This window comes from Falco punctatus (assembly GCF_963210335.1).
Source record: "Falco punctatus genome assembly, chromosome: 1".
Classification (NCBI taxonomy): domain Eukaryota; kingdom Metazoa; phylum Chordata; class Aves; order Falconiformes; family Falconidae; genus Falco; species Falco punctatus.
In genome coordinates, this window is record NC_137580.1 from 50,919,044 (window position 1) to 50,946,172 (window position 27,129).

General features: G+C 43.2%; 1 protein-coding gene across 1 annotated transcript in view; it reads left to right on the forward strand.

Annotated features, from left to right (window-relative positions):
* The window catches only part of PPP2R2C (protein phosphatase 2 regulatory subunit Bgamma), a 209,737-nt gene extending 192,108 nt beyond the window's left edge, over window positions 1–17,629 (forward strand). Inside the window, 2 exon segments of the mRNA XM_080373473.1 lie at window positions 5,204–5,295; window positions 15,884–17,629. Of these exon segments, the coding sequence (XP_080229599.1) occupies window positions 5,204–5,295; window positions 15,884–16,175 (384 nt within the window). The 3' untranslated portion in view covers window positions 16,176–17,629.
* The last annotated feature ends 9,500 nt before the right edge of the window (window positions 17,630–27,129 follow it).

Genomic DNA, 27,129 nt, shown 5'->3' on the forward strand with positions numbered 1-27,129 from the left:
CTGAGAGCTGCTGATCAAGGTGGTTAAAATCCTCAGAGTAGCATCCTTGTAGTTGGGCAGTTTCAGCACTAGTAAGGAAGTGTAAGGCCTGAGGAGTCAGAGCAATGCTAACTGTGGATTTGGCCTGTGAAAGAAATGATTCTTCTAATAAAGGAAATCATCTCTTCGCTTTGGCATCTGTTTTCAAGTGATGTACGCACTATTAACATTTGAAAGAAACTGAGGAAAGGATTTTGTGTATTGCTTAGCATTCTGCTCTTGCTGGGACTGCTGAAAGCTTACACCTTTGCTACTGCAGGACTTTTTTTAAAAAAACTTCATCTATGTGTTTCTCTGTGCCTAGTTCTAGAAGCAATTTGTGTTAAACCTTGACATCACTACTGACACAGCAGTTTGGGAATGCCAGACAAACACATCTGGTTGCCTGAATTCATTGTGAAATTATCCAGACAAAATGCCGGTGGCTCCAGCCAGCGCTGAGTTTGTACTCTGACATCTGTTCTGTTTGGCAATAGAGGGCTGAGCTTACATTTTTTGACTCTGCCTTGAAGAGGGAAGATATGTCTGTGACACAGAAAGCGCTTGTTATGAAAATGCAATGAGAAAAAAACTGTTAAGCTACCTACAGAAGAGTATGCAAAGTAGGAAAAACGCCATTTCATCTGGCTTGTACTGCTCGCTTAGAGACAGTCCTGCGAGCGACAGTGCTGGAACAATCCCTTCTTTTCTGTGTCTGCATAATGGCAGGTGGGGTAGAGTAGTTCACGGTAACTATAATAAAGATTAGTTTTAAAATAACACGTAATGAGAGTTTGGTAGCCTGTCTTGTCAAAACAACCATAATTTTACATTGATAATATTGGAGGTATTTATTAGCGAGTGTTTAGTACACAAAGCAGGCCCCAGTGTTTTCCAATGCACCATTTACATTTCAGTGGATGCTCTTCAGTGTGTCTCCTGTTAGCGCTGGAAAGTCTGAGCCTTGTATACCTTTAAGGCTACAGAATTGGTTTTGCTCTGAAAATGGCAGTACTTATAACACCATTGTGTTGATGTGCTGTGTGAAAATGGAGTGGGAGGGTGAGAGCGAGACTGTGTTTTATATAACAGAATCATATCTCAGATTTTGGGAGCTTAGGTAATATATTACTTTATACTTATGCTAATGGAGTAGGCTGCCATGTCTCTGGAGAGGAATAGCTGGTCAGGCCAACCTGTTTGTCTTGATTATGACATCTGCTTTTATTTCCTCATGTAGGTAGCTGTGAAACAAGCTGGCCACCTTTAAATCAGTCTGACACCCAACAGTAGGGCTAGTTAAAAGAGTTCTATTTCTCCAACCTGAGATGGGAAAAATGAGTATAACGTAGAATTTTCAGTACTAATTATTGCAATCAGAAGCTTATAGAAAAAATAAAAAAAGGACTGCAACAATAAAACCCCTGCAAATTTAACAGTGGGTTTGCTGTCTTACTTTAACCTATGGATTGCCTTTAATTTTCAAATATTTATAGAGCGCCTAATAAAGAGTATACAGATGTATTGCTGAGTTTTCCAGCAGACTAAAGGAGAATCAGGAACTCGGGGGCCTTAGGAAGCCAGTAGCACAGGACTCCGTAGGATTCACATGGTCCAGCTGCTTTGGGCAACCTTGCATGTTTTTCAGCGGCAGACAGTAGAGAATTCTGTTCTTAAGAAAAGCTTGTTTAAATTACTGTTTTGAATGATTTGTCTTGGGGTATCTCTCACATGTCTAAATCTCATATATAAATGTAGAAATCTCTCAAGAAGTTCTTTGTGGTGGATCACCCGAAAGCAACAGATAAGACTAACATTTTCAGTTTTGTATCCACATAATTATGATAACATGTATGTAATTAAAAGATTAAAAGATATTTATTAAAAGATTGAATTTCTCATTTCATCCACTGCATGCTAGCCACTTAGATATTGTCTAGCTGTGGGACTTGTGAAGAGGGTCACAACAGGTGATGTCCCCACAGGGTTGTAAGGAAGAGCAAAATCTGTAACTGTATTGCTTCATTATCAGGTTACAATTTTAGTATCACAAAACCCACTGAATTCCTCATGCAAGTTCTTTTTCTTATCGATGCTATGGCTAAAATAATGCTATTGCATACAGCAGCTGTTGCAGCCTTGCTGAAACACATTATCTGCTGACTATGATTCAATATAGTTTTCTCCTGTTTGTGCTAATAAAGGAAAAAGGGCAGAGTATGGTGCAGTGGACAGCACTAAAAGAGCAATACAGTGGAATGGCCGGTGCTTAAATGTTGCAAGGCCTAACAGGATACTCTTCTGATGCTGCCAGATGAATTGCCCCAGCAGAACCATACCAGCAGCAACCAGAGGTGAACACCTTCATAGCTAATAATAGCTTGATCCACTTCTAGCAGGGTCTTTTCCATAGGGATTTGGACTAATACGTCCCTTACCAGTGCAATTCCTGATTGTTACTATTCAGTCCCTGTACAATAGCTCCCTGCATAGGCATGTTGCTGTGTTAGTCTGAAGCATGTAATTACTAGATAATTCCATGAAGATCTGACCTAAAACAGTGCAGAGGAAAAAAGGAGGATGCCTTTTGTAATTAGTTAGCAATGAATTTGGTTTGGATTCAAGCACTATTCTTATGTGATAAGAATAATATGTAACACACAAGGAAAGTCTAATTTTACCCTCAATTGGTAGCAGCAGTTGAACATGCAAACAAGGTGAAAATTAAATGTTTCTTCTGGTTAGTTTTACATAGTGACTCCGATAGTCTGAATGGGTTCAAATGTGGTAATGTCATGGTTTAACCCCAGCTGGAAACTGAATACCCTGCAGCCTTTTGCTTACTCCCTCCTCCCTGCCCTGCAGCAGGATGGGGAGGAGAGTCAGAAAAAGGTAAAACTCGTGGGTTGAGATAAAAACAATTTTATAATTGAAATAGAATAACATATAATAATAATAACAAGAACAATTGTAATGAAAAGGAGAAAGAGGGAGAGAGGAATAAAATCCAAAAGGAAAGAAAGAGCAAGTGATGCACGGTACAACTGCTCACCACCCACTGACGGATGCCCAGCCAGTCCCCGAGCAGTGATAGGCCAGCCCTGGCAACTCCCCCGGTTTATATACTGAGCATGGCGTTCTGTGGTATGGAACACCCCTCTAGATTGGGTCACCTGTCCGGGCTGTGTCCCCTCCCAACTTCTTGTGCCCCTTCAGCTGTCTCACTGGCAGGGCCTGACAAACGGAAAAGTCTTTGACTTAGTATAAACAGTACCTAGCAACAACTAAAAACATCAGGGTGTTACCAACATTATTCTCATACTAAATCCAAAACACAGCATTGTACCAGCTACTGAAAAGAAAATTAACTGTATCCCAGCTGAAACCAGGACAGGTAATCAAAGGGTCCACAAGAAGAGGAAGCTGGTTGTCCCAGGCAGTAGTGCAAGTCTGCAGACAGTCACGAAAAAGGAGCTGAGATGTTGATGAGATCAGTAAGAAATCTGAGAGTGGAACTGCAAAATGCTTTTTGACAGAGCTGATCGGAAGGCACGGCTCCAAGCTCTGGATTTGGACACACTTTGCAAAGGGTGTATGCATGACAGTGGTCATGACAGATGGCTGCTGGAAATGTTAGCAAGAGGAAGACCTAGAAATGACAGTCAATGAGGCAAATGCGATCTGCTTCCTTCTTCTGCCTTAACCAACCTTTCTATTTCTTCCAAGTGCTGGGAGCTCCCAAGGATGATAAAGAACTCCAGTTCTGTAATAAGTTACACTGCTGACATAAAAAGGCTTTAAGTAAAGACAAAATGAAAGGATTTAGTTACAGAGGGTGCAAGAAACTGCATCAGTACTGAAAGGGTTCTGACCTGTTACTCACCATGAGGGTAAATGCATTTAATTGTGAAATGTTTTATCTGCATCTACCATTTGCCTATTATTTGCTTTATGAGATATTATCTGTTGATATACAGCTCAGTGTTCATCATCTATTAATGAAAATTGATCCATAAACAAAAATTAATAATCCTTAATAACCATGTGTTACAAATATTCTTAGGATACAATTTGGCTATTGAAAATGGGTTAAAGAAAATGTAAGTGAAAGGTTATTGTCCCTCGTCTGGTCTTGATAGAAGTTATCTTACTAGAAGAAATGTTTACGCCTTCAGGCCAGAGGAGAGTGCTGAGCATCCACGAGCAGGAACAGTCTCCCTGGACTTGCAAGAACCAGTACCTCTGTATGCCAGAGCAAAATTATGCCCCTTGGCTATGGGATTGGTATGTGTGCTCCGAGAGGCCATCTACATGTCTTTGTTTTCCAGTTTCTTCAACAGCTAGAAGAAAACATCAGGAGTGAAAGTGCATTGGTAAATTCATCTAGGCAGGGGTTTTCTAGCTCATTATTTCTTTGTGGAATGAAACCAATCATCCAGAAGGAAAACTAATCAAATTCTGCAAAAGATTGAAATAGTTTGCATGAGATCTGTCTCTTTATGAGAACCCTTGTTCAGCAGAGATGTGTGGCCCAGGGGAGGGGTCTTTTGCAGGTCAGTCTCACTTTTCAAATATGCAAGTGAGAATTTACATTGTTGTTTTCAAGTCTCAGCCAAATTTGGGATATCTTTTGGCTAAATTAGTGTTCTAATTTGCAGCATGTGCAACTACAACCTTGTACTGTATTTGGCTTCTGAAATACCTTATCCAAATATATGTAATAACATACACTGAGTTCTTTTAATACAGCCAAGTTCTTTTTGCCATAAGTAAGAGTCCACTTATCTTGGAATATGACATTTTTGTTGCTATTTAAATTAGATTTCTTGCACATTAATTAGCACATCTAGGGTATCAGCTGGTGAAATGTCTTCGGGAATTAGGCTAGCACTGAGAAAATCACCCAAGCAGGAAACAAATATGTTGAAGAAGGGTGGTCTGCAGCCTGCTGAGGGTGGTATGCTTCATGCTTTCCTGCAACAATAATTCTCTAGCACCTGGTTAATTGGACTGTGGAAAAGTACAGATAGAATCTTTAAACACAGTATCTTCTGCAAAGCTACCAATCTGTGCAGCATATTTTGAAAGTGAATGTGGGAGATAAAGCCGAGAGTGGGGGGCTGGTTGTGGAGTTTTATATTCTGTTTTATTTCAAGAATAACAACAGTTATTTTCTTTGAAACAGGTCCATGATTACCTTAGGAGCAAGTTGTGTTCCCTTTATGAGAATGACTGCATCTTTGATAAGTTTGAATGTGCATGGAATGGATCAGACAGGTAATCCATCCTTATGTCCATTGCCATCTTTATTTAGCAAAAGATCTCCTATATATTATGGGGAACAATCAGAAAGTAAAGTGTTACACATGGCTATTTTCCACATCAATTTACATCTTCACATACCAGTGTTAAAGTTGATAAAAGGTGTTTGGATATTGGTGCAGTTGTGTCTCTGACCTTAGACATGATGTATACCTTTGTTGATCTTGGCTCATGCCTTAAGGGAAAAAAAAACCTTTAAAGTCTGTCCATTTTTAATAAATCATAAGTAGGCTGCAAAAGTTAAAAAGAATGCTGCCAACTCACACAGCCTCACCAACATAATAAGGAAGCTTGTGTGATCCTGTATTTACACATGAGCTGCCTCAGAAATTCGGTTCATTTACTGGAAACAGGGAGTGAGGAAAGGAGTCACAGGCACCCACTGACTCTCTGCAAACTGCTGCCAAATGACAGTTTCTTCTGATACTTACCTCCACCAGAGCTGTCCCTTTCCCTACGCACTGAGGGAGAGGTCCTTGTTTTTATCTTGGACATAGTGTCTTCTTGAATATTTTGATGAGAAATATTGGCACAAGTCAGAGTGTGAGTGAAGATGCAATATGCTAATGCAATAACATTAGGAAATGGTGGCACTACTTTGGGGAGCAGGAATATTGTACAGGAAGAACTGAGCAGCCAAGAGGACTGGAATAATAAAAATGGATGAAAGCCAGGAGTATAATGCAAGGTGAGCATTTTAGTTAACAGAAAACACAAACCTTCATCTTATCAGTTGAAAACAACTCACAGGGACGCTCATATGCTAGGTGACTGTGGAAGGGATTAGCAGTCTACAAAACCCATGTGAAAGAGAGCACAGGAGCCAATTTTGAATGGCACTCAGTGACGCCTGGCTCAGCAGAGCTAGGAGCCATGAGGCAAAAGTTTGGCATTCACTGAAAGCCTGGAACTGGGCCTTCAGCTCACTTAGTCTTTCATTTGGGAAAGAGAAAAATGGTCTATCTCATTGTATTTGAAGCAGGCTGGCCTGCCCTGCACTGGGCAAGGACTAGGAAACGGAGTGTGGGGCAGCTGTGAAAGAGGCAAATATGATCCTTGAATGGGCAAGGCTGGGATATCCAGCAGAGAAAGGAGTAGTGGTGACGTTATGTTAGGGTCTTTTTCAAAGGCCTTTGGATTGCAGTTACGTATTTCTTGTCCCTCATCTCCAAGGCAGATGAACTAGTTGGTGAAATGGACAGCTGCTATAAAGAGGCAAGAGGGCAGGAGTTTGGTTTTGGTCAGCTTAGCAAAAGAGAAGCCAAGATTATATTGCTTCTAGTAAGTATATCAAGGAGGTACACACAGGGAGGAAGGGGATGTAGCTGAGATAAATCTGAATTATAATGACACAACAGCAAATAGGTATTGAGTAACAACAGGTAATTATAGCCTAGAAATTAGAGGTAGTTCATACCTGTCCACACGGAGACAGTGTGGAGCAGTCTTCCCATTCTGGACATGTAAGAAGCCCAACTGTTTTGATGATGGTTCTCAGGAAATTTATGCAAGTAGTTATATGAAACACTGGTTAAAATGACAAGTGTTTGAACTTGGAAGTGCAGAACAAGTTCTCTTCCAGTCCTGTGCTCCACAAATGCAGATAAAGTGTAATGCCGTACACTGTGCGAGGGGTATCTTCTCTTGGGACTACTTTGCTTAGTTCCTGTACCTGCCCAATGGAGAGATTCTGTCTTTTCTAAGAAATAAAACTTTTACCTTCTATTGCTTATTATGCAAATGAAACTACATCCCTTATCTCTGTTCACTGTGTGCCAGGGTAATGTGTTTTCTGACAAGGATTAATTTAGCGTTGAGTATCCCCTGTGATGCAAACTGCTGGCCATTTAAAATGACATAGGTGGACCACACTGAGCAAAATATTTCCCAGGTTGCTATGACTGCAGCTTGGGCACCAGCTGATGTGGAAATGTCTTTGATATGGTCAGAAAGTGGGAATGACCACAGAAATTTTAGGGGAAGATCTAGGTTTTGGGGCTTTTCTCTGAAGCGCCCAAACCCATACATAAATGGATGTTTTAGCAGAGGGTTTTCTCAGTAGGCTGGTTATGCTTGAGTTTGGTCCTACTAGAAACACTAAAGTTAAAGCATTTCTTGGATATATGGGCAGTGCTGATCCCTGCCTAAATCTGGCACAGAAGAACAGTATAGTCAAATTATTTAGATATTGTGAAACTTTGACAGACATTCAGGGTTTTTCAGATGCTTTCAAACCGTTTTGCTTATCCTTGCTGGGAGTTCCCAGTGCATGGTACAGGATGGACAGCCACTTGTTCCCAGGCTCAGTCCTTCTCCTGTAGTCAAATGAAGTGCTGCTATCTCTATTAGTGTGATAAGACCACTCTCTGGATAGTTGCCTGGTAATAATAAAAACATTATTCAGTATCAGGATTTAAAGTGAGTGTAATATTTTCGTTCCTACTTGACAGACCAGAAAGATCAATGCAGTGGGTAATTATTAAGTGGGAACATTAGATTGTGAGGACTTCACTGAGGCATTATTAGTTGTGCACAATTACCAAATCCGTCACTAAACACAATACACTGCTCTCGATTGGAAGAAACCGTTGAGTAGAGTAGCTGGCAACATTTGACAAAAGATAAGGGTTCTCTTTAATTTAGTTCTTTCTTTCTGAGAGTCAAATGTATCAGCACTAATGTTCATCTTTTGATGAACATTCACTCTTCTGAGCATCTTGCTTCTGCGTATGACAAGTATTGCATTGTTTTGCTACACAATACAAGGATTATTATTATTTTTTACTTATTTATTATTATTTAAATGAGATTTGGGAGCCAGTAACTCTTAAAGAACAGTTCATTTGAATAGTAAGGTAAATTAATTTGATCCTTTTGGTATGTATTTTTTTAAAAAAGGTCTACTGCTAAAGGTAAGCAATGCCTGTTAACAATGGTACTCTTAAGAGATGCTGCAATACAGTATTGATATTGTTAATACATATACATAACAGTAATAACTGCAGTTCTAAACAAGTCATTTTTATCTTTTGCAGACTCTAAAACTACAGTGACAATTTGAAGTGACAGGATTGTTCAGTTAAAAAAAGAAAGCACATTTATTGTTTAGGTGCAACTACTGTTTATTAATATTTGTCATTACTAAGGAGTTAATCTAGACTATGATAGAACCTGATGGTGAGGTCGTTTACAAAAAAAATCGATGTATGTGAGCTCTGATTAGAACGTGATTGATGCTCAGTTACTCCAATGAACAGGAACTAATACAATCAGACAGAGCCGATCTCATTTGCTGAAGGGCACATTAATCACTATGTACTTTGGCAACAACAGTGGCCAGGGGAGGGAGTCAAGCAGGGGTCTTACACTAATTCAACCAGATAAGCACATATTATGTGTAGGTGAGTATATTACACTAAAATCATGCAATCTTTATTGTATATACATCATTACATGACTATGTAGAATATGAGCTCTATTTATACAGCAATTTAATTTAGTTCTTCCATTCACTTCCAAAGTCAAATCTTTTAATAATGACTCGCAAGACACTGTTTTCTTCCCACTGTCAACCAAACTCATTGTGTTGTTTCAGTTTTACCTCAAAAGGTAGCACTTCTGCAGCTGTTTGTGAGTTAAAGAAACCAGTAAAAAAACCCCAAACCATAGTAGTTCTACATGGTAGTAAGTGAATACCTTAATTATTTCTTTTTTTTTTTAAGGTTTCAAATGAATGTGTATGGGAACCCTTCCAGGGACTTTTGAGTACCATCATAAGTGATATGCTGTAAGCAGACAAGTGAAGTCACATACAACTGTTCAGTCAGTTCTTTCCTACTGAACTATCATTCATCCCAATGAATATCCGTCAGCCTTCACTCTAATCAGGTGGAGTCAGCAGGTCCCAGTGGGTGAGATGTTAACAGTCTATTCCTGTCTTGCAGCATGCTCCATGCTGGAGAGCTAGAAGACATCATTTTGTTCTGAAGGCTTGGCATGTCAAATATTGGCTTGGAAGGCCTTAGGCACCCCCTGTTCTTATTCCCAGTCTTATCCCAGCCAGCTGTAGTGGAGTGCCACAGCCATGAATCTGGTGTCTCAAGATTTTCCATCAGCATACTCCCCAGGAGGTTTAAAAAAATTCCCTCTTTCTGATGGGAAGTCAGTTGCTTCACACAGCATGGTGTAAAGGAAAGTTCTCCAGCACACCAGCAGGCCCCCACTGCTTGCAGCAGTGCTTCCTCCTTTCCCTTTGTTGTAGTTTGTTTCATTCCTATAAAAAATGTTTTTGAAGAATGTTTCTGGAACCAATCCTTTCTTCTGGTAAGGTCAGCTTGTCACAAAACCAAATCTGGTGGATCTTGCTGCAGATGTGCTGTTCTGCACTGATAACACATGGTAATGGAATCTTGAAAATTTAAGGACTGAAAGTATAATTGGGGAGGGAGTTTCAGGTCAAGAAATGGTCCTTTTTCATGCTGGATGCCTTGAAGGACTCCTTTGGAGAGGTTTACAAGTCTGGAGGCAAGCTCTTGTGGAAGCTGCTCTCTGAGTCTCCTCCCCTCACACCTGCTTGGTGTCAATGTCCTGCTTCTCTTGTCTCAGGGAATGATGTTCTGCTGATGCATTTGCAGTGAGGGGCAGGTTGGCTGGGCTGGTTTAGTTTTTCTGTCTTCCTTAAGCCCAGTGTGTGCCAATCCTTGAAGTCCAGGCTTAGTGCTGTCACACCATCCTGTGGCTACCATGGTCTCCTGAGCAGCCCTCTCACTCTCTCTCCAGGAGAACTATGACATGAGCTGAATTTCTCCAGACAATAGAAATCTGCAGGTGAATAAAATTTTTTATGCATCTAGGAAGAGCAATCTGGGCCAGAGTTAGCCCAAAAGTTATTTTACAGGAGTCTTTTAAAAAAGCAACAACAACAACAAAACCACCACAAAACAATGGGAAGCGAGTGTGGTTTGGTTTTTAAGCAAGCCTTAATTCCATCTGATATCCCCAGAGCTTCAGGGCAAACCCTGCCATCCAGGAAGGCAGCTCAGTGGAGCACTTTTGACAAAAATTGTTGTGTGCAAGGATGGCTGCAACATGGATGATGTTTAAGAGCTTGGCTTGCAATAAAGGAATAGGAATGAAGTATGGAAATAATGGATACGAGAAAGACAGAGATACAGAACTTCTTAGTGACTGACATGTTTGATGAAATATCAATGCCTAAAAAATACTGTGGAAGATCTCATTGCAGTTTGGTACAAATGATGAAATCTAATTCAGCTGCCCTTGAGGTTGAAGTAGGAAAATTGTTGACCTTCCAACAGAAGCAGAACTTCTTAGAGGGGAAAGACACATACTGAAGCATTTCATTTAACAGTCATTACCAAAACCAAAATATTGAAAGCCAGATGTTTTAAAGTATTAAGATGCTTAAAGATGCTGAAGCCATCAATAGTTGATAGGATGCTTCTGTAGACCCTAAAACTCTGGACCTAAATTAAACATCAGTGGTACAACTACTGGTGTCATGCAAAACAAAACTATTATCCACAGGTAAATGTGCTGATTCAGCCTTGTGTGTTCTTACAATGCAGGCAGTTAAGAACTTTTCGTCTCAAATTCTTTGCTCCAGACAATTTACAGATTGGAAATTGACTTTAAAAAACAACCTTATCTGAAATTTCGCTGGCTACCAGATCAGCATGACACAGGGTGAAGGAACCTGGACTGAGTGGGTACTGTGCAGAGGGAGCAGTTAATGTTCTGCTAATTTTGAAACAACTTCTTCCTAAATGGGATGGGCTTTAGCTCCTGGAAATTTGCCAAAAGGTCATCAAGTCTGTGTTGTGATTGCCCAGCTGAAAAGCAGATTGCACACATGGTTACATGCAAATCCCTTCTTTACAGCCCTTGGCAAGGACAAAAAATCCTGCAAAATAGATAACCAGCAGTGCTTTTCCTTCCCTGCACCCACTGGTAAGCTGGTATATGACCAGCCCAGCCCTGCAAATATCCCAGCGTCCTGCCATCTCTGGTGTCACAACCTGCACTACCTAATTCCTGCCAGATTCAAAAGCACAGGAGCCAGCGATTTGTAGGTGATGAGAGAGGAGACCCACCCACCAGGCTCCTTTCTCCGGCCTTCAGTCCAAAGGAGAAGGCAAGGAGGAAACCCAAAACCTTTGAGAGCTGAGCAGGTTATCTGTGAGAGTAAGCAAGACTGGAGGCAGTGGGAGATCACAATGAAAAGGTGAGCGGTGAGACCTCCAAAAATAAAATGGGGAGTGGAGGAGAGAGAGAAAGGGAAATGACAGAGTGAAGCAGAAGAGACAGGACAGAGCAGGGAACAGAGGGTGAGGCTGAGGAGGATATTTCAGTGGCAGGAGAGAGAGAAGCAGATAAGGTGTTTTTTTAAAAATTGTAGAGAAGGATAGAGGGAAATGGACAAAGGGGAGGGGAGGAGGAAGAGGGGGAAAAAGCCTGCCTGGAAAGTGTGGTAAAGACCAGAGTCAGAATTGGAGGGGAAGAAAGAGAAAAAAAAGAACAGAATGATGACTAGGGAGGGAATAAGAAGAAAAGTCAATTAGTGAAAGTAGGATAGGTCTACACTGGGGTTTTCTCCTTTCCCTTTTACCTTCTTTAACAATATGTTTGTCCTTTTAACAAAACATTGTCCTGTTTGCTTATAAAGGAAAAAAAAAAAAAAAAAGGATAAGACTTGGGGCCATAGCAATCCCACATGAGGACTGAAGTTTGGCAGTGAGATGCCTCAGATTGCATCATTAACAAACAAGAATGCCCCGGCATCCGTGCAAGCTGGACAAGTTAATAACATTTTGTGTTGTCACTCAAAACACACATGCCTGAATTGCCAGAAACCCTCAGACCTGGCTTGGAGCAGCTCTAAAAGGGGGAGCACAGAGTACAGCCTGTCCTCTGCAGAGCAGCGCCGTGCGGGGAGGAAGACGTGTTGCTGTTGTGGGGCAGCACCAGAGGGTCAGCAGGGAACCCTGCGAATCCATGTGGGGCCCTGCAGATATGGGGTGCTGCCTCTCTTTCCAAGCACTGGTTAGGCGGCTGGTGCATAAAGTGTAGCCAGCAGTAGCCATGTCACTGTCACTGTTTTGGTTTTTTTTTCCCTACTTTTTTGCTTTTTTCACCTTTTTTTTTTAAAAAAAAAAATCATGCTGTCTGTAGCTGTGTTGGTTTGAGCCCAGGTACAGTCCATCAACAGCTTTGCTCCAGCCTGGGCTGTCAGTGTGCTGCTCCTCAGGGTGCACTGGCATGTGTTCTGCGTCCTAAATAGCCCTGCGCGGCTGAGGTGATGGTATGGCTGACCATGTGTGGCACAACTTGTAAACCTGCCTCCCAAATAAAATTAAAGGTGGTTAGGCAGAGCTTTTCCAGCCTGCTCCCTTACACACCTGTGAATTAGTGTGGGGTGATTTTGGATGAGGGGCTGTGTTTGGTTTCTTGGACCAGCCTGACTTGCAAGGGTTCTGTGCGAGCACTCAGCATAACAGTGCTGTGCAGAGCGGAGTCTGGAAATGCAGAACAGACTCTTCCTATACTCAGCTACGATTTTTATTCTAATATATGTATAAAAAAATTCTCCTTATCACATACTTTCCGTTATTGTACATTATATTTTCCTGGATGGGAATAAATTGCAGGCTTCCACCTAGTTCTCACTCCCTTTTATTGTTATTTTAAGCAGCAGGTAAGGTTATAATCCATCTGTGTTTGTGACCTTGAACAAGAATGGGCACTTTCTGATTTACATAATGCTATCTTTTACTGAGCCATTAAACTGCAGAAAAACAGGGCCAGCATGAAAAGTAGTCATCTACATATGTTTAAAAAAATAACTGCAGTAAATCCAACTGAAGAAAGCAGACTTCTAAAAATATGCGAGAGTTCAAGAAATTAAAAAGCAAATGGACTGTAAAAGCAGTTTTACTGCAAGCAAAACCTCCTAAAATAAAATTCTTTATAAACAGCTTGCTGTCCATGTGGTGCGCTGGTACTCTGCCCGCATGAAAACTGCTCCCCTGACAGCTCCTGCTTTCATCAGGAGGGATGCTCCTCATTCCCTTGGGAACCACAGCTCTGCAGCCCATGTGTTCCAGTGTTATAAACCTGCTTCAAAATTTTGCCTGGCGGAGGGGGAGCACAGTACTGTGCTAAGCTGTTTGCATCGCAAGTTGCGCATCTTGGCGCTGAGATATGAAACAACCTTGACTTTTTCATGTTGGGAATGACCATTACAGCAGGAGCCCTCATGACAAGATGTGGTGATTTAGGAGTGAAACCTTAGTTTTACTGCTGTTGGTGCGACATTTCTGGAATGGGTGCTAATCTTGATCAGTAGGCTTTCTGCAGCTTCTGCGATACATTTTATCAAGCTGTCAGCCTGACTTTTTTGGGGGTTTTTAGCTTGTGAGATTGTTAACTTGCGCCTTACTAAGCAGGATTGTGCCAGGCCTTTGCGGGTGGGGATGGCAAGGGAAAACCTCCCTGCAGACAACTCAAGGAAGGGCAGGTACTGCTTGTGGAGAGCAGTGAGGTGGCTCCCTGCTAGGGCTGGCTGCACCTAGGCTTGGCAAGTACCTCCACTGCCCATCCCAGAGCTCAGCATCAGAGCAGCTGTGCAGCCAGCGGTGTGCTGCCCACAGACCCCAGGAAAGCAGCCTCTCGACGAGGTGAAGGCGGTGCATGCTGTATCTCTGTGCTGTAGGTGAGCTGTTGCCGAGGGCAGTGCATGCCGTGTCTCAATGCTATGCCTGTCTGGGTTGCAGCAGTTTCCTTTAGCATTTCAGGAGCTGCAAAAAGCTCAGTGTGGAATCAGTGTCATCAAACTCCAGTATGCTGTCAGCAAATGTGGAAGCAGGATGGAGCTGGCAGTGCTGCTAGGGATTCAGCAGCATACAGACCCAGCTGCACCCGCTCCAGTTACCCTGCAGTGGCTCTGAAGCGAGCAGAGCTGCTGTCACGTCAGTAGCTGTAGTGCAAAAGCAGTTAGCTGCAGAGCCCCCATTTGTGCATTTTTCAGTATATTATTCATTTGAATTACAGTGCATCCTAATGGCTCCAAATGAGATCAAGGCAACACTGGCTGGAGGCTGTGCACATAGGGTAAACCAGCTCCTGACTCCAGGAGCATCTAATCTAGTCAGCTGGGTAGTATCTGTACGGTGGAGAGTACAGTTTATGCCTTTGAATTCTCCCATGGTTGCATGTGCTGTGGCTTCCTGGCCGGTATGCTGCTCGACACAGATTTCCCCCAAGTGGGAAACAACAGCAAAGGGCTCAAGCAACTGTCATTTGAGATGGAGCTTAGTTTATTAAATGCAAAGCATGTGAAATATGCTCTGTTGGGCTGTACTAGAAGGACAGATAGTTCCTGATTGCCTGAGCCTGAGAACTGTCCAGCTTTTCCTATGGAGACCTGACCGTCTGGGGTGGATTCCCCCTTCCAGGATGGGAATTCAGAAAAAGCACCTTATTTGGGGCTGAGACAGGAGAGTGGAGCATGGCCCTGGCTTTGCATATGGAAGGAAGTTCATAGGGGATCAGCGTTTGAACAAGGCTCTGAAACCAATGATTATGCTAATCCAATAACCTGAGGGCCATGGATGAAATCCTGAATTCATTAAAATTAGTGACAAAATATCCTCCCCTAGGGACTAGGGGAATGAAACAACTGGCAATCCATTATTTCAAACTACAAGCTGATTAATGGGGTAATTTTTATACAGATCAAGGTACGTTTTCTGTCCCTTTCTCCCAGACCCAGAAATATATCCTGACTTGAAGCTTCATTCAGACCTCATGCAAGAGATGACAGAATCCTGTTTATCAATGTGTTTATTTCTAAGAAGCGTTGTAGATACAAACTTTAACGATGTCTAGAAGTCTATGGCTTCAGAAGGAAAAAGCTTTATTCTGGAAAGAATTTACTTGTGCAGACTCAGTGTGCAAACCTTTCAAAACACCCTTCTTCAAAATAGTCATCAAAACAGATAATTATGGACTAAATCTTACTATTGTATCCAAAGGTTTGAAATACTTGTTTGGTTGTTTTTTTTTTTAAAGACTGTTTCTGGGATCATGGTAAGTCTCAGCTGTCAGAAAAGGTAAAGTTCTGAAGAAGGAAAAAACAGACTGAAATATGTGATCCTTAAACACTCATAAAAAGCTGGAGGGTAATTAAAAATAACTTATTAAAACACGTTACTTTTATTGTCCTGTGAAGTCAGTCTCATGGTGTCAGGGTCCTGATTGTGCATGCTTCAGGATGTGAGTCTTGGGGTAACTGTAGTTTTCACTGAATACGCTAGTAGGGAAGGGGAAGACATTGGTATAAGAAAACTGTTCACTCTGGGGAGTGTTGGGAAAACTCCTGTTTTATATTCTTTTCCAGGTGAAACCAGAAGACATCTTACCCTAAGGTCAAACCTCAGCTGTTCTGAGCCAGTCATATTAGTAGACTTCCCACAAACTGCTCTTTAACTGTCTTTGTTTTTGCTGTCTGTCTTTCTCTCTACAGTGTGATAATGACAGGTGCATATAACAACTTTTTTCGAATGTTTGACCGAAATACCAAACGAGATGTCACCTTGGAGGCATCCCGAGAGAGCAGTAAACCACGAGCTATTCTTAAGCCCCGGAGAGTCTGTGTCGGAGGCAAACGGAGGAAAGATGACATCAGTGTCGACAGCTTGGACTTTACTAAGAAGATCTTGCATACAGCATGGCACCCAACCGAGAACATCATTGCTATAGCAGCGACAAACAATCTGTACATATTTCAGGATAAAGTGAACTCAGAAATGCACTAGATTATTCAATATCCCTCTCTATTTACAAACCAGCCTCTTAAGAGTTGTAGAAGGATGTGATCTTCACAAAAATTGTGGCTTCTGTGGTGGGATTTGTAGGTTGCATCCTTTCATCCCTCAGCCTGTATCATTACTGGTGGCAAGCCAACTACTTTCCATCACTGCAACTGTATGAGTAAAAGGCACGACTGCAAATCCAGTACTGTGGTCTGTATCGGTTCCTTTAAACAAACAGGGGTATTTACTCACTTTGGGAGCGTTCCTGAGGAGGGCTGACGCCTCAACTCCCATCAGTACTTCCAAGGGTCTCTGGTTCGTAGGACCATGCTGTTCTGTTGCCCTGCCTGCTTTTGCAGTCCACAGCATTTACCACATTGTTAGAGCTTTTTGCCACAATCTTGTGATCGTTTTTTTTTTCCAGTAACGTTCTCCTGTCTTTCAACTAAGCCAAGCCTGTTTGAGTGAACAAATATCCACATCCCTTTAAAGCATGTGGCAGATTGGAGGGGCCTCATGACAGTTATAACTGGAAGGAGAATCCCTGCTGGTGAAAAGCTGCCCCGTCTCACCTGTCCCATTCCCTTCTTTACAACACCCTCTAATTTATTTATTTATTGACATTACTTTGTGCTTCAACTTCCCGAGTAAGTGACAGACTGGTATAGTTACTCAGCCAGCTTATTCTAAGAAGTTTATTCTCCATAGATCTCTTTGCTTTCTTTAAAACAGTAACTAGTGTCTTTATCACATGGAGGACTATTTAAAAAATTGGTATTGCCACTCCAGTGGGACTGGCTGGTCAGACACAGCCTGACAATTAACACACAAACCCGTCTTACCGCTTGGGGGTTGGAGTCCTGGAAACTTTGGCTAGAAGTGCTGTCCTTGAAGGCAACTATCAACTTCAGTGGGAACAAAGTTGCATCACTGCTAGACACTTCAGAAAGTCCCTCCTTGGTTGATTGCAGCGTGGTTATTTTAAGCCCGGCCTTTTGGGGAAAACAGGCAATGCCATGGTATCTGCGGCTGTAAAAAGAATGGTACTGCGAGATGCAGCACTGCTCAGTGAATTTTAACGCTTTTAAATGAGTCTGCTACTGGGAGACAAAATTATTCCTGGAGAAATAGGAAAAATCAAAACCTCCAAACTAAACAAAACCTTCTTCCACATAAACACTGTTAGAGCTATCTCTGTTTTAAAATAAATAGTGATGTAAATGGAAAAGGAGAGTACACGTGATCGGTGTAGCGCATGCAGGAATTATATGGGAATGGTGCAGTGGGCAGGGAGTCCTCTTAATCCAGGAAAAGAAAGTTCTGCTGCATCCCTAATAGCTCTGGCAGAAAAATTAATATCCCAAAGGATTTCTCCTCAAACCATGAATAAAAGAGCAGAACTCAGATGACCTGTTAATCTGCCCATATTAAAACTCCTCAGAAAAAAAAAAAAAAAATGTCTTTAAGCCATTATGCACTGGTTTCTTGGTAAGTGGAGAATGTACTGACGGAGGAGTCTGCATGCTTTTATATTTTGGTTTGGGGGAAAAGGTGAGTGAAAATCTGCTTACAAGAACTAAAAAAAGTCTGCAGCTTTTATATCACTGACATCTTAACACAACACATGAAATCTGTATGTTTGAAGTTTTCTAGATCAATGCTGTATATTTTGTGTGTAGAAGCACAAATGCATGTGCATCAGTTTCCAGCCACACTAAACACATATGGTATGAAACGTGTAGGTTAATTTTAAAGGGAATGAGGAATGTTTGTTTATGAAATACTGTATGCTGTAGCAGGCATGGACAGTATATGTACATATTGATTCTAATGAAATTTAACAAAATTGCCTTTTTTTTTTTTTCTTCTTGTAAAAAGGTTTAAGAATGTGGTAAATTGTATAGAAATCTTGTTAATGCCAAACTACTGCTTCAAGGTTGTCATACAATTTCTTTGACTTTTGGCCTCCTCCATTAACCTTTGCAGCTAAAAAAAAACAAAAACAAACAAAAAAAGCTATCAGCTTATATTGGCATTTACAGCTAGAAGTACTGTAAAACATATATTTAGCTTTTAACATTCTCAAGTAAGATTCTATAGATAACTTATTATAAAGCAGATCTTAATACAACAATTTTTTGTTTTTAATTTGAAGTACCTTACTCTGTTACAGCTTTGGGTACCAAAAAGAATATGTTAAAGTTAAATAAAGAAATATATCTTTGGAGCTTTATAAAACTAATGAAATGCCCAACCAAAATACCATGAAGTGACTATAAAGGAAATAAATAGAAACCTTTCAAAGACCAGTATTCCGTTCCTGTCTTTGGCATCACTCGTACAGATCGGTTTCCTGGTTTCTTGAATGTATGGAAAGTTAACATCGTCATTGTGAACGTTCCAACTTTCTTTCTCTTTTTAGTTTGAGCTTTCAGTGGTGTAGAGTAAGTGATGGTAAAGTTGGTAAATCTGATTGTTTTGAAAGCTGTTGTTCATGGCTGCATTCTTTGTGTTGCACAAATTAGCTAACTGTTGTTGAATAAAAATATAAATATGTTAATACCAGCTTTTTCAATAAAACTACAACCAAAAGGCATAAATAGATGACTTCAAGGCACAGCTTATTTTTAAGCTAGGCATGAAAGGGTTGTTTGGCTGCTTTTACAAAGGAGGAAGAGTCACAGGTACCGGGACTCTCAGCGCAAGCTACTATGTGAACCTGAAGCTCTGTGGCAGGCGGAGAAGTGAGCACAGAGCCATGAATGGGACCTGCTTGGGGGCTCAGTGTGATGAAGCGCGTGCGGAGACAGTTGCAGCAGAGCTGGAGATACACTTTTGGTTCATACCTTGGACCAACTTTTCGCCCTGCTCATAGCCCAAGACAGACTTTAGGAGATTTGCGTCTCAGCCTCCTACAGATGGAATAAGAGACACGCACAATGTGAAGGGACACACACAACCACATGGTAAAAAACAGCATTAGTGTCACCACTGGCCAAGCTGGAGACCTTCCAACATGGCGGGCCATGAGGGCACATCTGGGATGCGTCCAGGCCTGGCCTCCCAAATGAGACAGACTTTGGGCCAGGTGGCAATCCAGAGGGCTATTAGCAGAGCAGCATTCCTCTTTCCCCTGTCACTATCTTTCAACCTCTGCCCCGGGGCGGAGGGTGGTGGTGGGGTGGGAATTAAAAAAGGGAGGGGGAAAAAAAAGCTAACTTGGCATACACACTTACAGGTAGGAAAGCAGTCCAAACTGATGTCTGACTCTCTGGCCATCGTGATGCTTGCCCCAGATAACCTCTTCCTTTGAATCCCAGACTAAGGCAGCTAACCCTGCCTGCATGTCCCACATGGCGTGCTGGGTGTGAGAAACCACCTGGCCATCAGCACGAGTTAGACACTGAAAGGCTAAGTCCTTTTTCTGGATGCAGACCAGAATAAATTTGCCTCAGCTGTTAGATTAGGCAGTGTGTTGCTTTGCACACTCTCCCATAGCTTACATGCTAATTCCGCCACCCCTCCACCCCCCACCCCGCCCCCCTTTTTTGGAAAGACACAGTCAATCCCACTCATTTAGATGGACAAATACAACCAGGCACTGAAGAGAGAACTCTCAGCTGAAAATCAACACATCAAGCAATACACTATTTACCTTCCCGGTTTCCCTTTTCATCCCTAAATACCCAGTAGAAGCAGGAGCCAGATGGCTAACTGGCATGCTTTTGAATTTTTCACACGCATACTTAGTAGCTGCATACGGTGATTTAACCCTTTGTGGTTCGGGGGTGATGTTGGCGTGAGCCACCTGCTGCTCCTGTTTGCAGCCAGCAAGTTGTCTTGCTTTCAGGCAGAGTTAAGTCCTTTGGAGCCTTCCAAGGTCATGGTTATTAATCCCTGATGAGGGGGCAAGTATAAGGCTTGTTTGCCTTCTATCTCCAATTTTCAGTAACATTATTATCATCAATTTGCTCCCACTCCCAATAGTAATCCTTTTCCATTTGCAGTCTTCTCAACAAATTGCATGAAGTCTAAAATTAGAGCATGAATTCACTTACCTTGCTCATGTGGTAGAACCTCAGAAGACAACGGGATTACTGGAGTGGGTGAGATTCAAAAAGTTGGCCCTAGTTTTATAAGATGCTTGAGCCAGGGTATGTTTCTTTGGGTTTTGTGAAGCTGTGAAACAGTCTGGATATTCTGTACAGGACAGTTCGCCATGCGTACTGGAAAGGCTTGCTTTCAGAGTGCACCACCAGAAAGCTTTTCTTAGAAGTGAATTTTTTTTCCTTCTCTCTACAGTTGGATGAGGATCAAACTCTTATTCATGTGAAAGTGAGCACAACTCTTCAGGCAGCTAGAGATCCTAAATCTGGCCCAGGATGCAAAGCATTTCGTGTGAAGCCCCTGACTGAGCAAACTCCTCAGCTATAAAAGCTGCCATGAATATGGATCAGCCAGGCAAGGTACAGCTGATTACTTGTCTTGCCATCTGCCAATGGAGACAGTCAATGAATAGGACAAGATCCTTAAACCAACAATTCCATTAAACAGTTATTTTAACTACCATGGTGAGGTTATATATTCTTTTTATAACTTTGTCACTAAAAAGAATAAAACCTACAGTAACGACTGTATCAAAGGATGCAAGGTGGTTTTCTGGACAGCCACTCCTTGTTTTAAAACTAGTATTAATCACACTAGTAGCATGTGCATGTCACAAGCAGCAGCCCAATCCAAGGTATCTCAATAGATTCCCAAGCAGATTAACTTGGAATACAGGACCAAATTCTTCAACTGATAATAAACTGACTGTGCTCCAGGAAGAAGAGTGCTTAGCTTGGAGAACTCCAGAAACCCCGTCACCACCTTCCATGGCTTCATCATGATTTCTCCAATAGGAGGGACAACTCTGGGGAAAAAAATTGCTAGAAACGATAAGTAATAAGTAATTGAAACCTGAATTAGGGCATCAGATTGGGAGCAAAGAGATTGGTATTCTTCCATGCTCTACCTAGAAAATAAATGCTGCCCAAGCAGGACACCAGGGTGAGATCCTGCTGTCAATAACTTGTGCCAACATCCCAGCCCTGGCAGGCTCTCACCTTCTTTTCTCCTTGGCAAGGCTTGAACACCCACAGCAGCTCTGCTAGGTGCCTTCTCACTTTAGTGGGAAGATGCAGAAGAAAAAAGAGGCTTCCCTCAGACAGGAGAGATACTGGCATTGCGATCCATTTGTGGTACAGGAGATGATGCTCACAGTAAATTTATGCACATCTCAGATTATCTCATGGAAGAGGTAGGAAGGATGAAGTTGCCGGTTCAATTATCATCCTCTGACATCTCTGCTAACAGCTCTCTGAGATGAACAGCTGCACCTTCCGTTTCTCACAGCTATTGATCTGCAAACTCAGATGGATGTTGCTGCACCAATTGTGCTCTGTCAACATGTTCAAAATCTCTGCAACCTTAGCAGGTAAAGATTTACTTTAGAATGGAATGAGAGATAAGCTCCACATATCTTGTGAACAAGTAGGGCTCAGCTAGGTTTCTTTTTAAAATGTTTGACTATTTTGAGCTGCTATTGTAATATTACTAACTAATACCCAGGAATCCAGTGCTGCTTTTAAATCTGGTATCTCCTAATCACTTTGTAGGGCTGCAAGAAATCTCTCCTTGCGCAGCTTATCCCCTAGGTCCTGTCAAACCAGTCCCAAACCCACACTCTCCAAGATCCACCCTTCATGATTAAAGAGCGTAGAAGGTGGTTCTTGCTCAGGAAGGACAATTGCAGCCTGAAGCCGTTCAAAGTGGGAGATAGAAAGATGGCCCTTGCTCCCTCTACACAGTCTGTTGCCAGACTTATCCCACACACCCCCAGCCTGTTGTGCTGCCTGCCCGTTCCCCCCGGGTTGCCTTTCTTTCCACCTCATCCTATGACTCTCCACATTCTCCCTGTAGCCTACTCCTTGGGCCACATCCCATGGCCAGAAGCCACTAAAATCCCCTTGACTCCCACCACCGGACTAAGCACAGCAACCTCTGAAGGCAGCAGAAGCAGCTTCTCATGGGCGTCACGGTAAGTGCCCTGCCATCTCCTCCCTCCCCAGCTGTCAGAGGAAAGCCCTATTTGCCAATATACTACATTTCAAGTGGAAGGTTTACAGAATCAGGGAGATTGTATCTTAGCAACCACCAATGCACTAAGAAAGCAGTTTAACCGTTTAAACCTTCCATGAAAAAATCCGCTGCATTCAAGGCACAAAGCCCTTCCAGCCAGCCACCAAGAGGGACGCGACTGCCCGGAGCACATCCGCCTGCCCCGGTGACCCCGCGTGACTCTCCTCCCTTCCCAGCACGAACGGTCAGGTGCTGCTCTGGCCGTGCCTGCCCCGCTTGCTCCCTCGCAGGCAGCGAAGTGGAGAAAAGGCATCTTTTTGCAGAGAAACCCTGAGGGTTTGAGTATTGGTCTTAGCCCCATAGGAACCAAAGCAAGATCTTCAAGAATTTCCAAGGGGAAATGAAGAAGTCCCACAATGAAAACTCAGAGGGAAATAGGCACAGGGAGGGCTGGGATCGCCCTATGTGAGCTGCTCTGATGCAACACCTATTCCCTGATGTGTACAATTTAGAAACGCCATCTTTTCCCTTCCACAGCAACACCTTCATTATCAGTCTTTGGATACAGCTTTCCCTCAGTTCTCTTCTTCCAGAGGTTTGGGCCAGATGACAGACCAGAGCTGTGCCTCTCTGCTTTACATGAACACCCCACACAACAGCTTCCATGAGATTTTTCTTACCGTGCCCGCAGCGAACCTGAATTTCATCACTGACCTGACAAACATAGCAAGAACAACAGGGCTTCTGCAAAACTTGGTTTAGACAGATCACCATTATATTCCATTTAACATTAGCCTCAACTACCTGATCCATTGTACAATGACACGCTGCAACAGTGGGACAAACACCAGTGTGCTGCAAAGGGAGCTACTAGGGCATCTTTAAGGCTGTAAATAATCCCTCAAAAGGGAGCTGCTTGATAAGGACACTTAGCAGGAGCGATGCAGAGTCCCTCATCCACAGACTGAATTTATTTTTTTTTTCACAGAAAGGTAGGTCTTAACCCATAACCATAATCCACAATCAGCCTCCGAAGGGAGCTGGAGCACATTGGGCATTGCAAAGGCAGGTGTTTGTAAAACCCACAGACTCAAAGAGCGGAGAAAGGTGGCAGCTCTTGTCTTTCTTGCTCTTGCCCCATAGATGCACTGTTTTGAAGAAACTTAATATAATAATTAAAGCAAAATAAAGGCAAAACAGAAATTCTGCCAGGACAGCTAGTGGTCCCAAAGAGTATGTATGCTATATAAGAACTGTGATATAGGGCATGTGCATGTACTCAGTGTATGCATCTCTGCTTAAAGGCTATGTTGCTTCTAAGCTGCAAGATGGGAGAGCTGCCCTGGGCTAGAGAAACTTCAGGCTATAGGACTGAAACACTCCCATGGAGATTCACTTTTTAAACAACGATTAAAGATCAATTGAATTGTTACTAGAAGCAGCATTAGGCGAGATTTATGAATCATCCATTTATAACTCTAGGAAAGCATCTTCTGTAGAGACAAGACTGAAAAATCCATTTATTGCAAAACCATTTGCTGGGCTCATCATCTCTCCCACCGGTGCAGGGGTGGGCACACACAGCACACCGGCCATCGACGCCTTTAGGGATGAAGTTGGTAAATCCCTTGAAGGTATTTCCTGCCAGTGTGTGCTCTGAACAAAATTCAGCACCAGAAGAAAAGAAACTTGCTTTGAATTGTAAACTTTGGATTGAATTTGTTTTGAACTTGGAGGTTTTTTTAAAAATAGAGGGCTCTTTAGAGTGTTCAGGCGGTGACACCCATCCTGACCTTCAGATGGTGGCTTCAGCTTTGATTGAAGACAGACTCTTGATCAGAATTCACACTGTAGACTACTTTGAAAGCATCTAAGCCCTATTAAAATAACATTTCCATTACCTAATTAATTGTTTGAAGCTATTTCCCGTGATTATTTATGGAGGTTATAGTTTGTTACCTGAGGCAACAGCATGGCTTGTTGTCGTGGAAACATCTCTGCTGTCACCAGGGCTGACTAAGGAGGGAGGACCAGGAGAGGGGACTACAGAAGAGATGCTTTGTTGAAATGCCTCACACTGTAAAGTGAAGACGTGATTTCAGGTAAGGACAGGCCACACTGAGATCAACACATGCTGATTTCCAAGATATTAGGGGGCCTGTGGGCTTGGTCGAAGCCCTGATTTAGTGTGACACAGCTCCTGCTGTCAGGCGCTGCCATCTCCCATGGTTAACAACAATATTTGCAAGGTCCTTTCTGATGCCAGACTTCTTGCTATTATTGCAGAAACATCCTGCCACCTTCAAAAATAGAACAAAGGCTCTCTAACAGTCTGCTGTCATCTCTCTGTCTGATTTGTAAAAGATGAAAATTCAGCCTTTCAGGGTTCTTCCTATCGGCCTTTACCTGGCGCGTGATCTTGACACAACCTTTCTGCTTTCCCCAAACCTGTGCGTTAATTATCACGCATGGAGATCTCAAGCAAGAATTGCAGCTAGGATTTCCCTGAAAGCAGGATGTCTGCTATCGAAGTTTTAATTAAACTCTGCCACTGATTTTCTCTGGTTCTTACTGTTCAGGTAAAAGAATGACAAAGGAGAAAACAGTTTCCACTGGAGGGACATCAGCCCCGCGTGTTGTCACCGCTCACATCACAACGGGAGCAAACAACGCGGATCAACGCTCAGATTTGTGTCACAGATCCTAGAGGCAAGAACCTTCTGAAAATGCTGCGGAGCTGCAAAGCAGCCAGAACCGCACACGTCACAAGTCAACACTGTCTGGTTACCATCACGCAGTATTTTCACGAGGGAAAAGATTTCTCCGTTTTCACAGTCTCGGGCTGCAGGTTCACTCCGCAGTAGTGACTTTGCCAGTCACTTGCGCGACGTCCCTTGTGGCTGGCCGGGAACGGGGCTGACGAACGCTTGCCTGGCTTTCGTCAAAACATTTTCTAACTGCGCTTCCCCTCCGAAACGGAGTGAGCCCCGGACCTGCTCCTTTGTTCCTCGGCGGTGCCCCCCGGAGGCCGCAGCAGCGGCAGCGGAGCGCGGCGCGAGCCTGCAGTGCCCCCCGGCGGCACGCGGGGGACGCGCAGCGCGCGGAGCCGGACCCGGAGCCGCGCAGCGCCCCTCCGCCGCGGGAGGGACCGAAGGGATAAAGCAAAGGGCAGACGGAGGCGCCAGACACAGACGTGCCCTCTCCGGAGACGAACGGGCCGCGTATGACGGCCGGGCAGCGCCCCTAAGCCAGGACGGGTTGGCTACACCCCCTAGGACTGGATTTTCGTTGAATAACGTAGGGGAAAATTACAATTCATCAACAGCTGGATGGCTGACTTGTACTGCGATGCTTCTGGCACCCTGCATCACACTGCAGATGAGAACTACATCTCTGCCAATAATTAAGACCAGAAACGCGAATTGTTAATTACCTTTGTACATCATCTGCTGACGTCTCCATAAAGGCAGTGCAGATGTCACCGACGCTGGCCAGCCCAGCCTCATAACAAATGAAATGCAAACTAAAATGAAGCTACAAACTTGGCGTCGTAAACATAAATAAACATAAACATAAACCCCCTAAAATAAACGGATTTTAAGCCAAGTTTTTAGCCCATAAAGAGCAGTTTCTCTTGACCTACTAAGGGTAGTATTCTTGCTGAGTAATTTCAGGCACTGCAGAACACCTTAAATTAAGACTCCATCTGTACAGTCTGCAGAGCCAGACAGGCTGTGTTGGGGAAACTCTAGCCATCCAAGAGTTTCCTCTCCAAATGGCCTCTGAAACAACCACACCTGATGCACATTATCTAGAGAGTAGCAGGAGGATACCAGTACCTTAAAAAAGATAGTGTCATTGGAACAAAAGTTGCAACAGGCAAGTTTTGCCAGGAGCGAGTCCCCTGCACTGCCTGAGGGCAGTAATGGCCCACGCCAGCTTCCCACTTCTGCACACAGGAGCAACAGGGCTGCAGTCTGTGCGGTACAGCCCAGCACCTTCTCTGGGAGTTAGGGATCCCCCTGAACAACCCAGCACCATTACAGTACTTTGCTGCCCAGAGCAGAAGCTGCTGTCACCTCTCCAAGGCTGTATAAGGTGCTTTTTCAGCACTGAGCTGAGCTGACCTTCACAGCAGCAATCCCACCCACGTGGTGCCACCAGAAGACATACTGTGTCCCAGCAGAGAGCTCCTGTCAGCACGGAACCCAGAACAGAAATATCAGCATACCATGGTACTGGAGTAGGCATCCCTGCATGTGACCTGGCCCAATTTTTATTATTGGTGGCAGGTGGGAAAGTTTAAAACTAATTGAATGCAGCCTGCCTTGGTAAATAAATCCCCCATCACGCTGGAGGAGTCACACTCCTTTGGGTAGAGTCCTCTCTTTTCCCTGGGGATCTGCAGAAGGGAGGATCAGTAGACTGTAAATGTGTTGAGGCAGGTGATCCAGCCAAACCCTCTACAGGGGACACTTTCTGCTGCAGCTACTGTGAAGTGAAGCCCACTGTCAAGCAGGGAGGGCCACCAGGTTCCCAGATGACACCTACCAACCTAGGTCAGTCTGTGAACATCCCAGTGGCCACGTCATACTTGAATATTAGTTTTGTCACTGCCCTGGGAGCCTATCTGCATCTTGTTGTGAGTTTGAAGATAGCAGCCTGCTGTCTGGAGACAACTTCAGGAAAATTTTCATGTTCTTTGCAGGAGTAAGAATATGCTGGAAAACACCAGAATGTCACTGCTTTATTTTCCTTGTTGCAAGGTGAGACAGTGAAGGAGGAATCCCCATCCCAGCCCACAGGTCATCTGGGAAATCGGAAGATGGAACTTGGG